This window comes from Musa acuminata, chromosome BXJ3-8 (genome assembly GCF_036884655.1).
Source record: "Musa acuminata AAA Group cultivar baxijiao chromosome BXJ3-8, Cavendish_Baxijiao_AAA, whole genome shotgun sequence".
Classification (NCBI taxonomy): domain Eukaryota; kingdom Viridiplantae; phylum Streptophyta; class Magnoliopsida; order Zingiberales; family Musaceae; genus Musa; species Musa acuminata.
The window spans coordinates 43,863,193-43,882,001 of record NC_088356.1 but is presented as its reverse complement, the minus strand read 5'-3'; the positions used below and the strand labels follow the sequence as shown (position 1 = coordinate 43,882,001).

General features: G+C 41.0%; 2 protein-coding genes across 3 annotated transcripts in view; one reads left to right on the top strand and one right to left on the bottom strand.

Moving 5' to 3' along the window:
* Positions 1–1,521: 1,521 nt before the first annotated feature.
* Positions 1,522–2,865, top strand: LOC103995473 (AT-hook motif nuclear-localized protein 17). The gene has a single exon (XM_009416068.3). The coding sequence runs from the start codon at positions 1,686–1,688 to the stop codon at positions 2,643–2,645; it is 960 nt and encodes a 319-aa protein (XP_009414343.2). The 5' UTR covers positions 1,522–1,685; the 3' UTR covers positions 2,646–2,865.
* A 1,798-nt stretch (positions 2,866–4,663) lies between these two features.
* The window catches only part of LOC103995217 (kinesin-like protein KIN-14L), a 35,314-nt gene continuing 21,168 nt past the window's right edge, over positions 4,664–18,809 (bottom strand). Inside the window, exons 15-23 of one of the 2 annotated variants that reach the window (XM_009415753.3) lie at positions 18,698–18,753; positions 18,403–18,619; positions 16,359–16,550; positions 16,038–16,253; positions 15,585–15,938; positions 13,794–13,892; positions 6,281–6,421; positions 6,019–6,177; positions 4,664–5,569 (exon numbers count right to left, since the gene is read on the bottom strand). In XM_009415753.3, coding sequence (XP_009414028.2) covers positions 5,120–5,569; positions 6,019–6,177; positions 6,281–6,421; positions 13,794–13,892; positions 15,585–15,938; positions 16,038–16,253; positions 16,359–16,550; positions 18,403–18,619; positions 18,698–18,753 — 1,884 coding nt within the window. In that variant the 3' untranslated portion in view covers positions 4,664–5,119. The remainder of the gene's footprint in view (positions 5,570–6,018; positions 6,178–6,280; positions 6,422–13,793; positions 13,893–15,584; positions 15,939–16,037; positions 16,254–16,358; positions 16,551–18,402; positions 18,620–18,697; positions 18,754–18,809) is intronic. The other variant, XM_065161597.1, reaches the window with a different exon arrangement.

The following is an 18,809-nucleotide window of genomic DNA, read 5'->3' as shown; positions in this document are numbered from 1 at the left end:
CGAAGATGTATTGATCTTTTAGATCATAAAATGTATTTAGAACTTCTTAATCAGAGACTCCTTTTATCTATCTCCACATGTGTACTGTATAATTTGTATGGATACCCCAAATAATGTACAATTAGAGGAGACAATTATCATGACTTTGTGGCCTTAATCTGAATAAGATATTAAGATAATAGATTAGAGGATACTTAATAGCTTTCTAATTAGGGAGCAAACAAGATCACATTAATTAAAACCCTAATTTGTGGCACAAAGGGTCTTAACCATCCGATTTGATACACATCAAATTTATTTTTCTTGTGATTTTGACTTTTTCATCTAAAATTATATCAAATTAATTTTTTTTATTTTTAAAAATAAGAATTCAGTGGATGGATATAAGATCTAAGTGATAGTCTCGTTAGGTTTTGAGAATTTTACCCTTATATTGATTTTGCTTAATTATGATGTAACATCTTATGTAATATATCGATTTAGTCATATTGAAAATGAAAAGATTTCAATCGATATAAGAAAAGTCTAATGAGTATACCACTATCAACTTTGATCTGGAGTGAATGACTCTGACTCAATAAATTAATTTAAAAAAATTAAAAAAAAATAATTAATAATTTGATATGGATAATCATATCTATCGATTGTAGTATGACTCATCTTCGGAATTAATATACATTGGATTGGATATCATTAATGTTTGACTTTGATTGGATCTATCTTATTCCTAATAGTTTAAAACTATTCTCTTTGTATATTTTTTTCATCTCACACATAAAATATTTTCCGATCGATTGAATTTTTAGAAGACAATTCATTGGATCGGCTTAACTCTAATAAACTCACGACAATACGAGATAAGGAAACCCCAACATTAAAGAAAGGCAACAAAGTAGTGTGAACTACTTAGGCGAAGAACAATAAACCACCAAAACCTCGTCCGCACACACCCACACACACAAATGAGTCGCTTCTTATCATTATGTTTCTCCCATTTTGACCCATGGCCGACATCTATGGTCGTACCATCGCCTCTTGTTCTCATCCCTTCGCTGTCTTCGTCGTGACGTTCACGTCGATGTCGAACTCCGCCTCACCATCCGGTGGCCATGCACGAGGTCGGGTCAGGTCAGTCTTCCATTTCCATCGTTTCTGACTTGAATCAGGATCGAGCATGAAGCATTAATCTCCTTCCGGTACTCGTACTCATTCGTCTCGAGGTGTTGCGACAATCATGCGTCCCTTCGTGGACATCCTGTTCCTCCCTCCATGGTGGCCTGTCAAAGCTGGAAGAGAGAGAGAGAGAGAGAGAGAGAGAGAGAGAGAGAAGCCGCAATTTTCTTTGGACTTTCAAAGGAGGTGGGCGGATGGAGTGGCAATAAGACGAAAAGATTAGCTTATACGATTGAATTACACAAGATTTGGCGTTGGATTCTGGCTGCCGTATCCAGTGGGTGCAGCCATCAACTTCACGCCACTTGGCCAGCCAGGATAAAGATGGAAACAGGTGAACACAACCCCATTCATCCTCCCCCCATACATGTCCCCTTGCTTGCTTCCGTATCTTCCCCACCACTGCGGTCGGAAGCCAACATCCCATCCACCTCTGCCTCTTCCTATCTCCGGCCTTGTTACTGGTGTTTAACTCGATCTGTGTGATCTTGGATAGCTTCTTGGAGTACAACATGAAGGGCAAGCAGGACGACGAGAGGAAGGATGTCATCCCACGCTTTCAGCACCATTGCCTTCGACAACACCAACAGCTGCTGCTTCTGCATAAGAGAGAATGCCTGTCGGACGAAGTGGACAGCTCCAGGAGCAGCGCAGAGGTCAAGAAGGCCAAAGCCGACGTCGTCGAACAGACCGCGGAGAGAGGTCTGGTGGTGGTCAACAGCGGCGGCGACGGAGGAGGTGGAGATGGCGCCACGATTGAGGTGGCGAAGCGGCGGAGGGGACGCCCGCTGGGGTCCAAGAACAAGCCGAAGACTCCCGTGGTGATCACGCGCGAAGCAGAGGCGCCGGCGGCCATGCGGCCGCACGTGCTCGAGATCCCCGCGGGGCACGACGTGGCTCAGTCGCTCGCCCACTTCGCACGGCGCCGCAACCTTGGGATATGCGTCCTCGCCGGCACCGGCTCCGTTGCGAACGTCGCCCTCCGCCAGCCGCACTTCGGCGGGGCGCCGCCGCCACCCCAGGCCGCGACCATCGGTTTCCGCGGGCGGTTCGAGATCCTGTCCATCTCCGCCACGTTCCTCCCGCCGGCCATGGCGGCGGTCTCCCCCAGGATCGGTGGCGAGATATCCATCTCCCTTGCCGGGCCGCAGGGGCAGGTCGTGGGCGGGACGGTGGCGGGACCGCTGATTGCGGCGGGGACTGTGGTGGTCGTGTCGGCGGCGTTCTCGAACCCGACCTTCCATCGGTTGCCAGTCGAGGACAACGTGTCGATATCCGTCTCGATCTCCGGGGGCGGCCAGGGTGGTGAGGCAGAGGAGCACGAGCCGCACGTCCATCACCAGCATCAGCAACAGCGGTGCCACGACGGGACAGCAGCAGAGTCCTGCGGCATGTCCATCTACGGTGACCACCTCATGTCAGACGTCATTTGGCCGCCCTCCGCTCACCCTCCGCCTCCACCACCTTTCTAATTCGACCTTAATCCTCGCTCTTTGCTTAGTCTCTCTCTCTCTCTCTCTCTCTCTTTTCTCTAGTATTGTCTGGTGATCTACGTTTCTCTGTCATCGCGCTGGGAATTGAAGGAGGAGTGTTGTGCTTCTTTCAGAATTTTTGGCTTGTTCGGATTGCCATGGTTGCATCACAGTGTTACAAAGGAAATCGAACTCTAGTTCTTGATCTTGTTTCTATCAATTTCACTTTGTTAGTTCTCTTCATTTCCCCCCAGTTTAAATCTCATGTTCATGGATAGACACAGCTCAGATCATCGGTTGCTCTCACGCTTGCATGGTTGGAATCGATCTCTAACACCGTGTGGGGTTATTCATGTAGCGATCTCCTATTGGATCTCGAGGCGAATGGGAAGCACTGCTCATGAGGAGAGCAAGATGAATGGCTGGGGTTTCTTCTTCAGAGAGGAGGCGGTGAAGTACAGCAGGCAGGTACCCACGCGGGCTATCACTCGTTCTTTCTCTCTCTCTCTCTCCATGATCTCCATCAGTACCTCTCTTTCTCTGGTCTGCGGCAGTCTGTGTCCACAGTACATATCTCTCATGTGTCTTTAGCAGAGCTCGAAGCAGGTTGTGGTGTACTTAATGGTTTGAACGGGCCCTGAAACTGTGTATTGAACGAGCCATCTAAAACAACAGCAATGGTATCGATGAGGGTGCAAAGAGCAAGACAAAACCAAAACCTCATTTCCTCACGAGAGGCAGGAAAAGCTGTACTTTGGCCATCTGACTGCATCCTCTCTGAAGGCAAGTAAAGGCTTTGAAGTGAAAGAACATCCTCTCTCTCTCTCCATGGTTGGAGTTATTGCCTGGAGCATTTCTGTGGCCTGGAAGATTCTGCCAGAGGCATGGCTGACATTTACTTACCAATGGGAGTTGTAACATTTGCTGCATACATCTTGTCTTTTCTGGGATTAACAATCTTGAATTGATATCCTTGGGGTTTGGAGGAATCATTGCATGTCAACTTTAGAGCTTTTGAGACAAGTGTTATTGTCATCAATCATATGGTGCGGTAATTTGTCCTTTATTCTGATGCTGCTTAATGAGACATATTCCTTCAGCATCGATATGGTTAGTCTCGTTAGGGTGCATTGGGCTCTTTGGATATTTTGTTTAGTTATATCTAGAATTGTTTTGTTCGATTAGGTTCCATTGAGCATTTTGATGCATGTCCTAAGTGGACGCATTGCACGTAGGAGATATCTTGTCAAATTATGGTGCATCAGGTATTTTATTATTTATGTTTTAGAAGAATGCATTATATATATGGAGATATTTTGTCCAATTATGATAAATCGATCACCTTGATGCATACATACATCCTGGACGGATGGATCGTATGTACACAGAAAGATGCATTTGTTGTGCCGATCGCATCAACTACATAGAATACAATGATTGATCGTATCGAACTCGAGGAGATGCTTTCGAGTGCAATAGCCAAGTCGGGCACTCTGGCTGCTTCATCCGATTTAGCATGCATTAATCGTGACGACTTACATCGAGCACTTGAGGTGCTTTGATCGATGCAAGGAGACGCCTTAGCCAACCAAGGACGAAAGAATTGGTGAGTTGATGGAAAAGAGTACTCCTACTTTAGGAAAACGAAGTTATGGCCTTCACAAAATCTACGTCTATCCCATTCATTGGATCACTGATGGTAACGTGGATCAAAGGTCGATCAGATGCTCCAACGATTGTGAAGGTTGGATCGATCACTAGGAAGTATTAAAATGATATTTTTCTCAAAAGATCCTTTTAAGATGAATCTATTATGAGAAATTTAGATGTATGTCACGATTAATCTAACTTCGACTTTGGTCGCCCAGAGGTGTTAACATGCAAAGGTTCTCATCGGACGAGCTGATCTCAAGGAATAATAATTAAGTCTTCCAACTGTTTTGTCATGTGACGATGTAATGTAAACACAATACATAGAAACATTCGACACCAAAATCATATATATGGAATCCAAGCCATAGAACAAAGGCAAACACTTGATTTTAGCATTCGTGTGTCAAAGTGAGAAACAAAAAGCATGGAGGATGACAGAAAAAGCGTTCCTACATAACACAACACGAAAAGAAAAATGCTAAATACATGTACATTACATACCGATGAATACAGATGTTTTCACATTCTCCATGCTCCTTTCATGTCTTCCGGGCAACAATGAATAGGAAAAATGAAGATGTACAACATGATCTCATGTGCGACACCACAATGTCCTTTTGGTTAATCAGGAATTGCTAATGTAGTGTCTCTGAGAAGCTACTTCATCAGCCGGTGTTTTCTCTCTTTCCGATTATAGTCTTGTAGTCCACAAAGGTAAACATTAGCAATATCAGGTGCCTCCACCAAAGGGGTACTTTTGACTGGATAAAAAGTTTTATGTAAAGGCACCACCAGTTCGAAATAAACCGATACTGCTGTATTCATGTTCTCACATCTTTCAATATTCCTCCCTTATCCAGCTCAGCAACTAAATCTTTCAGGGACGGGACTTTACTGGCCAAAGTCCTGTACAATCTAGAATATCTGGCTCTCGTGCCATCAGCTGTCCGCGCAAGGGCTAGCAAGCTAATAGCTTCGGGCAACTGATCAAACACTTTCTTGATATCCTCAAAGCTCATGTCAGATAGAACTGAGGGCCTTGGAACAACTCTGATGATCTCACCTCCCTTGGGTTCCTCTACACGAGCATCTGCTTTGATGACCAACTCCGAGCTAGAGTTTGCACCACATTTTACAATGAAAGAGGCTGTAGAACCTGTATTGAACTGCAATACATTCCATTGTGATACAATCTCTGTGGTGGAGGTTGAATCTGCATATGGCTGTAGCGCTCGCGATTCATCATCGTAGCTGTCTCCTTCTGGTATCAACTGCAAGAATCATGCTATCATTAGCAACATCAGTCACTGAATTTTTCATCTTTGTCATTTGAGCTATTGGCAATTCACATTATGGTACACATTTATTTCACAATCATGCCAAAACCAACTTTGCAGAAATCTGATATTATCAGCACAACAAGTGTTGACAATTTACTGACTGAGTGAACCTCCTGTGCACCTAATTTTCAGAGACTTCTTAATCACAAATAAAGATAATAACAAAAAAAATCAAACTTAATCAGCAAAATAGGCTATTTCCTCCTTCGCGCTGACACAATGCACAACCAATAAGACAGTCCTAAGGAACTATGTGTGCTCTACGAAGATCAAGGACTAACTTGTGTATTTGATGCACATTAACAGGAAATATAAACACAAAATAAGATTGCGAAAATGAAACATGCGTAAATATATCTGAAAGTTTGTGCTGAACTTACCTCTACAACCTTACGAGCCTCTGTAATTTGCTTCTTGGCACATGGATGATCAATATCAAGGAGTGACGGCATCTGCTCTAAGAGTTCATCCAGAGATGCTAGCATTGATTTCTTCCTTGATTTGGTAACAGAACTTACGGAGGTTTGCCTCAAAATTTCCTGCAAGACAAATAACCATGTTATATTTCTGCATGACAAACCTAGACTGTTCATAAAGGAAGTAACTAGAATAAACATGAGAGAAAGATAATAGCAAAGACACCTTGACTTGTTTTAAGATGGCATCCAAAGATATTAAAGATGCCAGTCTTGCATCTTCAGCAGCTGTAGAAGGATTCCGGATGGGTGAACCTCCTTCCTCTTTTGTCAGTAATGCGGTATCACTTCGCATTTGCTGCAATATCTGTTAAAGAGAAGCAGCAGAACTAAGAGTTCGACGTTGAGCAAAATCTTTTTATTTCCATGTGGTATTCATTAAAAAATGAGATCACATGTTTAGTTATCATAAAAGAAGTTTGATGCCATATATATAGCATACTCAAAATAAGGAAATTTTGATTATCGAAATTGATGACATGTACCTGGAGAATGCCTTGGTTTGAAAATTAAACTAATGTGTCTGCCACCTAAAACGAGAAATTCTTTTCATGGGCAATCTACGTCCACATTAACTAAGTTCTGAGATGCAAAAACCACCAAAATCCCATCCTTTCAATGATAACTTGATTTTTTGCAAAATGGATACAGATAAACAAAACATCTCTGTAATTAATTCTGTCCTAAATAGCCAATTATCTAACTACACCAGGCAGCTTCAAGAATACATGTCAACCTAGAGGAACTAGAATGGACTAGGATGAAATTCCTTCTGCTGCATAATGTGTTGGAACATCCACAAAAGAAAGAACACAAATAAATTCAAGCTGAACTACCCTATGTCATCTGCGTTAGATATCTCTTACACCTCCATCTCTGACACAGACTAACCACATTAATATTGATTAGGAGAAAGAAGCACAAAACAGAAGGAAAGAAATTAGAACAGTAGAACTTCTCTGTTCTATAGTTTTAATATGGCATAAAATGTGTGTTAGGACTCTAGCTTGGAGAGTCCTAATTGAGAGGGACATTCATGTAAAAATGTTAGGACTCTAGCTAGGAGAGTCCTAATTGAGAGGGACATTCTGTTAGGACTCTAGCTAGGAGAGTCCTAATTGTGAGGGGCATTCATGTAGGAGGTGTTTTCTTAGAGAAGAATTAGGAGTTGTAAGGGAATAGGAGTCTTGACTAGGAGTCCTATTAGGAGTTGGTTAGAAGTAAAAGTCTTAAGTAGGAGTCCTATTAGGAGTTAGGGTTTAGAAGCCCTATAAATAGCCATGTATTCCTTCTCTTTTGATAAGCAATAGATGAATCTTTTCTGCAGCCTTTGAGCAGCAACTTGGAGGGAGGAACCCCTATAGAGTTCCAAGGAGACCGATCCCCTAAAGAGATCAACCCCAAGTTTAGAATCTGCAAGGGTTCTAACACCTGGTATCAGAGCAGCGTTCTTGGCGTCTCGCTGCCCTTTCACAGCCATCCATCAACCCTCCACAACCATCCAAAGCAATTCCCACAATTGCTTAAAAGATCGTCACCGAATTCCACCATCATCTCCACCACCACGGATCATCCTTCGATCTCCCCGTGAATTGCAACAGGTTCTGGTTTCCTACCTTACTACTGCTGCAATTTAGTTATCCTTATTCGAAAATCAAAAAAAAAAAAAAATCGTTCTTATATTGCTGCATAAACTTTTCGTCACAAAGTTTTCATCTCTACGACGAAAGATACATTGCAGAATTCCAGCCGCATAGCACCATCTGTTTGATCTTGCTACTGTGCTTTTTCTATCCAAATTTCTACGAAATTTTTATGACATCTTTGACACTTCCTAACAGTGGATTTCCCTTTGGTTTCATCAAAAAATTCTCAATATAAACTACTGATCTTTTATGTCCAATCTGCTGCACTTGAATTGCAGAATTCAAACCGCATAGCACCATCTGTTTGATCTTGCTACTGTGCTTTTTCTATCTAAATTTCTACAAAATTTTTATGACATCTTTGACACTTCCTAACAGTAGATTTCCCTTTGGTTTCATCGAAAAATTCTCAATATAAACTACTGATCTTTTATGTCCAATCTGCTGCACTTGAAAATCTATGCTGCAGAAAATTTCAGCTGCATATCGTTGCCTTAACCCATCTATTTGCAATCTTTTTTGAATGAAATTTCTTATAGACTTCATATATCATCTTGGCTTCCATCTAAGATTGATCTATTAAGAAATTCATCTCTAAAAACGATTTTATGTTGCTGCAAATTTTCATCGTAACTCGCTGAAATTTTTCGACGATAATTCTGCAATTGCAACTTGCACCAATTTCTTTGCTGTTATACTGCCGAAATTTTCTTGATTAAATTAGATATCCTTGCTGTCATATAAACTGTGATTTTTCTATCAATTCCCTCCTCAATTCTCTCAAGTTTTTGGTGGAAATTACGTCGAGAAACCGTTGTTTCTTCGACGACAATTCTACTCTTACAAGACAGCACATACTTGCTGCAACTTCCACGGATTTCTGTCAAACCTTTGCTACCATCTACCACAGATCCAAAACTTTCATCCACAGCCCTAAAACTCTACCAAACCACACCCTCAAACTGCACCCAAAACAGCCACAAAACAAGCCTAAACCGCAGCCTACATCCACCAATCCACCAACACTTTCGACCATCACTTCTCTCAACCTATACATGCCTTTAACCCAACAGCAAAAGAGAGATCTTAACATCATTGATTTGGGGTCATATACTATGGCATCTAAGGAGGCAATCAATGCTAAATTCGAAGCCTTGGAGGCGCGAATGGAGGATAAGATTCGGACGCTCTTTACCGAACTCAGATTGGGCCGACCACTAAGCCCGAAGAAATCATATCAAGGAGAGAGCTTTGCCCAATCACACCAAGCCCGAAGAGATGACTTCCAAGGGAGGGTAGGCTCTATGACCAACCCCAACTATCCATGCATGAGAGTGGACTTCCCTAGATGGGAAGAAGGAGACCCGATTGGTTGGATTTCGCACGCGGAGCGATATTTTCGGTACCACAAAACCGCGGATGTATCTATGGTGAAAATTGCAGCTATACATCTTGAAGGGGATGCTATTCAGTGGTTTGACTGGTTTGAACATACTTATGGAGTCCTTTCATGGCGACAATTCAAAGAAGAACTGCTGATTCGCTTCAGACCAACCGATTACGAGAATATTGACGAACAACTAGCAAAGATCCGACAAACCTCCACCATTCAGGAGTACCAAACCAGGTTTGAAAGGTTATCTAATCAAAATCATGATTGGTCTCAAAAACAGCTATTGAGGACCTTCATTGAGGGCTTGAAGCCGGAGATCCGAGGAGAAGTTAAAGCGCGACAACCGTACACGCTTATGGCAGCCATCTCTTTCGCACGACATCAAGAGGAGCAATTGAACCATGAAGCTCGGAGGACTAGGGTCTCTCCTCAACCAGTAATATTGAAGCCCTTAGCCCCCCCTACTGTCGACCAAGTCCCTGCACCAAAGAGGTTAACAGGAGAAGAGCTTCGAGAGCGATATGCGAAGGGGTTATGTTGGCATTGTGACGTGCCGTGGAGCCGTGAGCATCGCTGTAGTAAAGGAGGACTTCTTATGATTGAATCGATAGAAGAAGAGGTCATTGAACATCCAAAAGAGAGCCTTGAACATGAAGAAGAAGATGCGGAAGAAGAGCCACAACCGACTGATGTTACAGTACACGCACTAGCCAGCTACTCAAACCCGCAAACGATGAAAGTTGGAGGCCTTCTCAAACAACAACCGATCACTGTTCTCATCGACACGGGCAGTACTACTAACTTCCTATATAGTAAGCTTGTTGTTCGGATAGCATTACCTATCGAGAATCGCTGCAGGTTTGATGTTAAGGTCATCAACGGACGGATTTTGAATTGTGATCGTAGGCGCCCGCAGGAGAAACTATTGCTGAAGGACCAAGAGATAATTGCAGATTTCTTCCTTCTCCCTCTTAACAATCATGAGGCCATGCTCAGAATTAAATGGTTGACGACATTAGGTGATATTTTCTGGAATTTTATGAAACTAATTATGAAATTTTACAGTAAGGAGAAACAGGTGACATTGCACGGGAAACGTGGGGGCGACATAACAACGATTTGCACACAACAAATGAAGAATGTTTTGCATAAAGCATGCAGTGGCTTTTTGGTACAACTTGAGCAGCAAACTAAGGGAGAGCCAATAGAATTTGAAGATCCAAATCTACTTCCTTTGCTTGCTGAATTTTCAAATATATTTGACGAACCGTGCAACCTACCTCTTACCCGTCGGCAATGATCATTGTATAACGATTCTTCCAGACAAATCTTCAGTAAATACTTGGTCATATCAGTATCTACATCTCCAGAAGGATGAAATAAAAAGGATTATAAAAGAGATGCTCGAAACAAGAGTTATTCGGCCGAGTTGCAACCTCTACTCTTCACCGGTGCTACTTGTACACAAGAAGGACGGAACATGGCGAATATGCGTTGATTACCGAGCTCTCAATGGCATAACTATCAAGGATAAATACCCTATTCCAGTACTAGATGAATTGCTATATGAAAGGGAGCACAAATCTTCACAAAGATGGACCTTTGATCCGGGTATTATCAAATACGAGTGTACGAAGAAGTCATACCGAAAACCGCCTTTCGAACACACAATGGCCACTAGAAATTTTTACTTTCTTCAACAAAAGTTGGGATATCTTGGGCATATCATATCAGAGGAAGGTGTGACGGTGGACCCCTTCAAAATTGGAGCAATGCAAAACTGGCTGACCCCGAGAAAAATAAAATTGCTATATGGCTTTCTGGGTTTAACAAGCTACTACCGCAAGTTCGTGAAAAACTATGGAAAGATCAGTGCACCACTTACTTCCTTACTAGAAAAAGATGTCTTTCAATGGTTGGACAGAGCCTCCGCTGCCTTCGACAAACTTAAGGCAGCCATGACGACGACGCCGGTGCTAACACTACTAGATTTCAACCGACCATTCATTATTGAGGCCGACACATCTGGAGTCAGAATTGGAGCCATTCTCATGCAAGATGGTCGACCACTCGCATACACTAGCAAGGCATTATCTCCCTCCGATCAAAATATGTCAACATATGATAAGGAGATGCTCGCCATTGTGCGCGCAGCAACGAGGTGGAGATTGTACTTGATCAGGCGATACTTTCAAATCAAGACCGACCATAAAAGCCTAAAATATCTCTTGGAGCAGAAGATATCTTCCCCCGAGCAGCAAAAATGGGTAACAAAACTTCTTGGATTTGATTTTGAAATAACTTACAAAAAGGGGAAAGAGAATGTTCTTGCAGATGCGCTTTCGCAGCTACCCGAGCAAGTTGAAGTTTCGACCGTTTCACTTTCGACCAGCGACTTCCTTGAGGATATTAAGATGGAATGGCAGGAAGATTCAGATACTAGTAAGATTATAAAAAAATTGGAGGAAGCACCAAGCCCCATGGCTCACTACAATTGGGACTCAAAAGAATTACACTATAAGGGACGCATTGTGCTTGTGACAAATTCTACTTGCATCTTCAATAGCAGATTTTGGACAAAGTTATTCTATATGCAGGGTACTAAATTGAAAAGGAGTACGACATATCACCCACAAACCAACAGCCAACCGGAAGTTTTAAACAGGTGCTTGGAGACAGCCCAAAGCCACCCACCAAATATGACTACCCAAAGAGAACTCCAGACCCAGCCAAGTGCCATTATTGATCGACGGATCGTGACTCGACGACGACGACCCACTAATGAAGTGCTAATACAGTGGGCGAACCTACCAAAAGAAGATGCCACTTGGGAGAACTATGACGACTTGAAGATCAAATTCCTAGAATTCATGAATCATCAGCCTCGAGGACAAGGCTGATTTGAAGAGGGCGGGTCTGTTAGGACTCTAGCTTGGAGAGTCCTAATTGAGAGGGACATTCATGTAAAAATGTTAGGACTCTAGCTAGGAGAGTCCTAATTGAGAGGGACATTCTGTTAGGACTCTAGCTAGGAGAGTCCTAATTGTGAGGGGCATTCATGTAGGAGATGTTTTCTTAGAGAAGAATTAGGAGTTGTAAGGGAATAAGAGTCTTGACTAGGAGTCCTATTAGGAGTTGGTTAGAAGTAAAAGTCTTAAGTAGGAGTCATATTAGGAGTTAGGGTTTAGAAGCCCTATAAATAGCCATGTATTCCTTCTCTTTTGATAAGCAATAGATGAATCTTTTTTGCAGCCTTTGAGCAGCAACTTGGAGGGAGGAACCCCTATAGAGTTCCAAGGAGACCGATCCCCTAAAGAGATCAACCCCAAGTTTAGAATCTGCAAGGGTTCTAACAATGTGGTACCTTTCTGCTGATGAGGGAGGGAAGACAGAAAAAGAAGAGGAAGAAAAAGGAGGAAGAGGAAGGAGGACAAGACGGACAAGTACCCAAGGTGAAGTGGATGACTGGGCAGTTTGGCAATGGATATCTATGGAGACGCTCTTGCGAGAGACCCAAAAAGTGCATTGGGGCCTTTAAAAGAAAGAACCAACATTGCCACTTAAAATAAAAAGGAGCAGTGTGCCTAACATAGGATGGTTGATCTCTTAGTACACATGATTCGGAAGTCCCAAATCAGAATTGACCAAAGAAATCTGAAACATCCAAAAATTCAAGACAGACTAGTCCAGGGCTTTGACGAAACAAACAAAAAAAGCAAAAGAAATTCAGGTCTTCTTTTAAGTTTATTTAGATTTTTTTCAGAATCTTTCACCAAAATCCTATTTGGTAAATCAAAATGATCTCCTATTTCGAATGGCCAAACCTGGTTTCCAAAATTTGATTTTATAAGAGACATGACAGAAATACGTCTCACTACGATGTCATAAAAAATGGCATGCTAATAGAGTAAATAAAAACAAGGCCAGTAACATCAGAAGCAAAACAGATTTTGCTGAAATACAGTAACCAAGATCCTTCAAATTGTACAAATTCAAGCAGTTGATGGTGTTATGGCATGATATAATTTTGAGGTGTTGATCAGCACACCTCTATGTCAGTCAGCATCTTTCACATGTTCAACATATTTCGAGCAACAGAAATTTCTTGGTAGATATGATTTATATGCACCAGGTTAGCAAATATGAACATATATAACACCATGTGATACAATATGGCATTGATAAATTGATATCATTATTCTTATGGAGAGTAGTATAGAAATAAGGCCAAGAGAATCTTATGAAAAAAACTATTATGTTGGCAAAAAATTGAGTGCTCCAATATCTAAAAGAATTAAATAAGAACCACAACCTAGTACATGAAATTTTCTTTAAGACTAGCTGAACTATTGAAAGGGTAGGGCTTGGTGCCATGATAAGGTTGTTTCTATATGATCTAGGAGATCATAATTCCAGTAGCAAATACTTGCATGGAGTATGGTTGTTCCTTGATGCCATTATCAGGTTAAGTAATAATATGGAAGTGGATCTCTTTTGATTGAATGAACAATATACAGGTATCGTTACAGTACAACATCAGCCAATATCAACTAACGCATCATTGTGATAATGGATAAGCTCATAATTAAACCAAGATTTTGCAAGTACTTCCTACACGAGGTGGTTTGTGCATCCAATACCTTCTTTCTCTTGTGATCAACAGATTCCAAAGCCGAGCGCAACTTACTGACATGGGCTAGGTCCTCAGCTTCCTCTGTTGCCAAAGTACCTGCTATGTCCTATGAACAAACATAGTAAGAAAACTTTCAATTAGGCAATTGAACGTAAATATGCAAATCCTTACTTGTTGGCAGTAAATTTACTAAGAATGCCAATATTCTAAACCTGTCTGGTAATATTTGAATATGCTATAAAAGGATAATGGGTGGTCACCACGGACAAATTCAAGTATAAAGGCATGCATAAAAAAATATGTATACCTGCAATTCACACATGTAATATTCATGCATAAAACAGCATAAATTCAGCACAAGTAGATAATACACCAAAGACTAATGTCAAAGAAATAAGCGCAAGAAAGAAGTACCAATTAGAAAGGAGAATAAATAGATTGGCTCCTCATATAATGAAGACATGAAAAGATGAACAATACACCAAATTCTCTCAATACAAACTTCCCAATCAATAACAATGATTCTGCTGAGGTACTCTATGCTTTATCAAATTCTCTTTTAGCATCTAAGTCCAAAATATTAAAGCATCTTAACTTGGATTGGGAATCAAATTAAAATATTATCACTTATGGTAACCGGTCAAACGTGTTAGTATTATCTTCAAAAAATCAAGAACATCTGAACATGAATGTTGAAGAAAGACTCATGAAAGTTTCCAGATGATGACCCATCTGTTTCTTTTTTTTCTTTTTTCTGCTATATACTGCCTTTTAGTAATTACCAACTTAAAGATTATGGTTCTGTATGAATTGTCATTGCTGTAAATCATCCAAGCAAATAAGTCTCACGATATCTCTTTCTTCAATGATTATGTATCATTGAAAACTCTCCACTTCCCTACTTCAAGAGTTTCAATAGACTTGTCAAGACACAATATTTTATGCATGTTTGCCTTGCAATTATAATCATTAGAAGACAAGATAGCCAAATATTAAAGTTATATACGAGAAAATGAATGTTGACTGATTAATATGCTTAACAAGTTATAGAACACCTACTACTAATTTTCATATTAACGAAGGATGGGAACCTAGGAAAAACAAAAGAAAAAAGAGCGAAAGAATGAATAAGGATGATCACTAAGCACACCATTGAAAAAAGACAACCTGCAATCGGTTATTCAGGTAGACCACCTCAAAGGAAATCAACTATTCGACAGATCTAAGATAAATAAAATTATTGGCAAGGAGGTTCCCCTTGCCTCGGAACAGATATTATAGCAAAGCTGACAATGAATGGAAACAGTTTACCACAGCTACCTGTATTTCCATTTAAATTACAGTAATCTGGCACCTTCATCTAAGTTAATATAATAATGCATTCTCTTAGACAGTTTTTTGACATTTAGGTGATCGTCTCAGATCAAAGTTTCATCAATCGATCATGTTGAACATTCCAAGCAATGTTAACCTAAATCCTTAGGTGGCTTACATAAGGTCTATAATTCCTACGCAAAACTATGTTCTTCACCACCAGTCTGTCCCATACAGTTTCGGACTAACCTTTTAAAGTTAAAGCAACAGTAAGCAGCAACCACTAGAAGTTCCTTAAACATACAATGGCAAAAAAGAATGAGAGAATACACCAGCATAAAACCAACACCAAGCAATGTTAAAATATCTCAACGGATGTTATAACAAAAACCTCCAGTATTGAGACACATCGAACTACACATAAACAGGATTGGCCACACCAACTTCAAATATATGTAGAAATAATTACAGTTAGAATAAGCACCTTCAGGTGTTGCAACTGTGATGAATAAACCCGCTTGGTGTACTCAGATAAAAGTTGGCCTAAAGCATCAGTACTAGGCGGCCGTGCAGTACCAAGACCAGCCATCCATCCATCCATAATAGCAGTTGAAAGAAGTTCTAATTGGCCAGCTGTTGTTCCACCAACGGCATCAACACCAGCAACAGACAGGAAATCATAATTCTCTGCAAGCCATGACCGGATTTGGCGCTGAAGCTCACCCGCTGGTGTATGAACAAACAGTGCAGCAAGAGCTTTATTTCCAATTGCAAAATATTTGGCTTCCTCAGTTATTTCTCGGAGCTTTCCTCCAGTAACATGCTGCCTCCATGTCTCCTAAAAGTACACATAAGAATACTTGGCAGATCAAGCAATATAAGCTATCAGCAAAATACTAAAAACTGCACAGTTTCCTCACCATGTTATTATCCATACCTGATCAATCCCTCGAAGCTTTAAGACAATGGATGAGAACTTAGACTTCTTTTCTTGTTTTATATTAACCTTAAAGCCATGGATTTGTTCATCGGCTAAAACAGTCCTTGCACTTGAATCATAATGAACTAGAGATCTACCAGGACTACTACCACGGCTGGAGCTTCTACTTTGGCCACTATTGGCCTTCTCTAGGAATCGTTCCACTGGTGAAACCTGCTAAAAGAAGCGACACATGGTCAAAGCATTTGAACTAACAAGAAAGATGACTATTCAGTCAGAAACTTCTGGCAATTAAGGTGGAACAGGGTGATAGGAAACCTTGATAGTTTGCAGCTCTGGTGATCTAGCAAGCAAAGATCTTATATATAAAATTCTAACGCGCGAAACTAGCATGGTATCCAAAACCCTCTTTGGTTCCATTTTGCGGATGAATGAGAAAACAGCATCTCTGATTTCAGCAAGTATTTCATGTTCCCGTGCAGCACCTGCCTTGATAACTGCTGCCAAAACCTGCAATATAGAAATTCTATCAGCATGTAGTTCCCATGAAATAAATGCCTGTGCAAAACCAGTTAATTTATATGTTTAAAGAGCATGACAAACTGAACACTAGACACCACACATAATAGGGACTTGGATTTAACTCTCTGTCCAATATTGATTTCTATAACTTACCAGACCATTATGGTAACTGTATTTTGAATGGTATGCCAATCTATAGAACCTAGTATCATTGAATAAAAAATTAAAATAAAATTAAAAGGTATTATACATGCATCATGCTATATTTTTTGATATTGATACCCAGTTGAGTTAATTACCAATCCGCACCAACTGATACGATCAAGAGTCTAAAACCTTGCTACAAACAACAAAGAATGAAAATAAACATCTGAAAAGTTTTTTGCAAAACTCTACTTCCAACATATATTCCATGACTATAACTACTTGATACCATGTTAAAAAGTATGAAGGCTCATGAACCTGCTGCAGTTACTTAAGATCTTCCAACAACAAGACACTAACTCCTCCAGTATGAAGTCATACCCTCACAAACATGGCTCTGGAAGGTGCCAATTGCAGCATCATCGACTGGTCTAAATCATTATAGAAAATTAACTCACTGCAATAGCAAGAGCCAGGATAATAATAACTAATAAGCATATATAGTTAGATCTAATAGGGATTGCCAAAGTTGTATTAAACATTTCACTTTTATCCTCTATAAAAAGCACACCTACTATGATATTCCATAAGCATAGAAGATGTCATATTGGTTAAATAAAACCAGAGTTTGCAAAACCGTACCATACCGCCCGGTACGGGTGATACATACCAGTCTGCCAGCAGACCGACACGCAAACGACCTGCTACCGGGCGGTATCAAGCTTTGGGCCCCGACAAGTTGTTCGCCCTAGCCTCGATGACGTTGATCAGGTTGGATTTGAGGGGAGCACCGAACGTGGCCCACCCAAACACCATCTGCTCGCTAGGGAGCTCGTTGAAGTTCATGGAGCCGCCGACGAGGGTAGGGAGGAGAGCAGACTTGTTGAGGTTTTGGTTGAAGATGTAGGGGTCGTAGTAGTCGAGGAGGATGTGGGCGAAGATGGCAATCTTGCTCTTGTCGATGGGGAGGGATGAGATGGGGGAGATGGTAGTGTTGTCGACGACGAGGACGGTGATGGTCTGGCGACTGTTGATCACGTTGATGAGCTTCAGGTCGGTGAGGTACTTGGTGAAGGCGAAGTAATTGGGGTAGGGGTCGAGGATCTCCTTGGCCACAATCGAGGTGACGAGGAGAAGAAGGAAGGCTAAGGGTTTTGAGGCTCTTTTATCGAGAGCAACAACCTTGGCCTTGGCCGTGTCTCCACCTTGGAGGGCTTCGGGATGTTATTGTGTATACTAATGTTTATTTATTTCTAATTTAAAATTTTTATCTCAATTTTCTTTTATTTTTAAGGTATTTTCGAAAGATTTTATATATTTTTTATTTGTACCGCTCAATATGCCCTGGTATACCGCTCAGTACCCCATACCATACCATACCGAGCAAAGCTCGGTACATCGATATAGTACAAAATTAAAAACCTTGAATAAAACAACAAATATCTCATAGAGTCCCGGTAGAAAATATTCGAAAATACAAAGAGGATCATGTATTTCGTCTAACCATCAATTTAAAACAGTACTTGATGTGCAAGATGTGATTTATCATATACAATTTCACACAAGTCAACAGAATAATCATATTATGCTTAAGCAAAGCACCATGCAGGTTGAGAAAATGTAAATTGATATCACCTTAAAATGGTAAATCTTGACTATTGTCATAGCTTTATTTGGAATTATCAAGATTTCATACCAGCATCAGAAGCTTATTAGCACCATCAGATATTGCAGCAAAGCTCTCAAACTGATCTGGATCGAAATCTGCAAGTGCAGCGGTAAGATACTCTCCTGCAGGTGTTGTCTTTATCTTCTCATTACTTGATTTCACAAGAGCTCCCGCATTTTCATTCTTATCCTGGGATGCAGGTAACAGAAGGGCATTGGTGGAACGTCCTCTGCTGTTCTCGCCCCTGCACAAATGTAAAGAATACATAAATATGGCAAAACTAGAATACCATGCACGCTTGACATTCAAGTGCCAAATGTACCTGTTCAGATCTCCTCCCTTGATGTCTACCGTTCTCCCAACAGCAGGGCTTGACACCTAAGGACAGGTAGACAATGCAATTGCACTAGAATAGTGATTAATCTCACATCGTA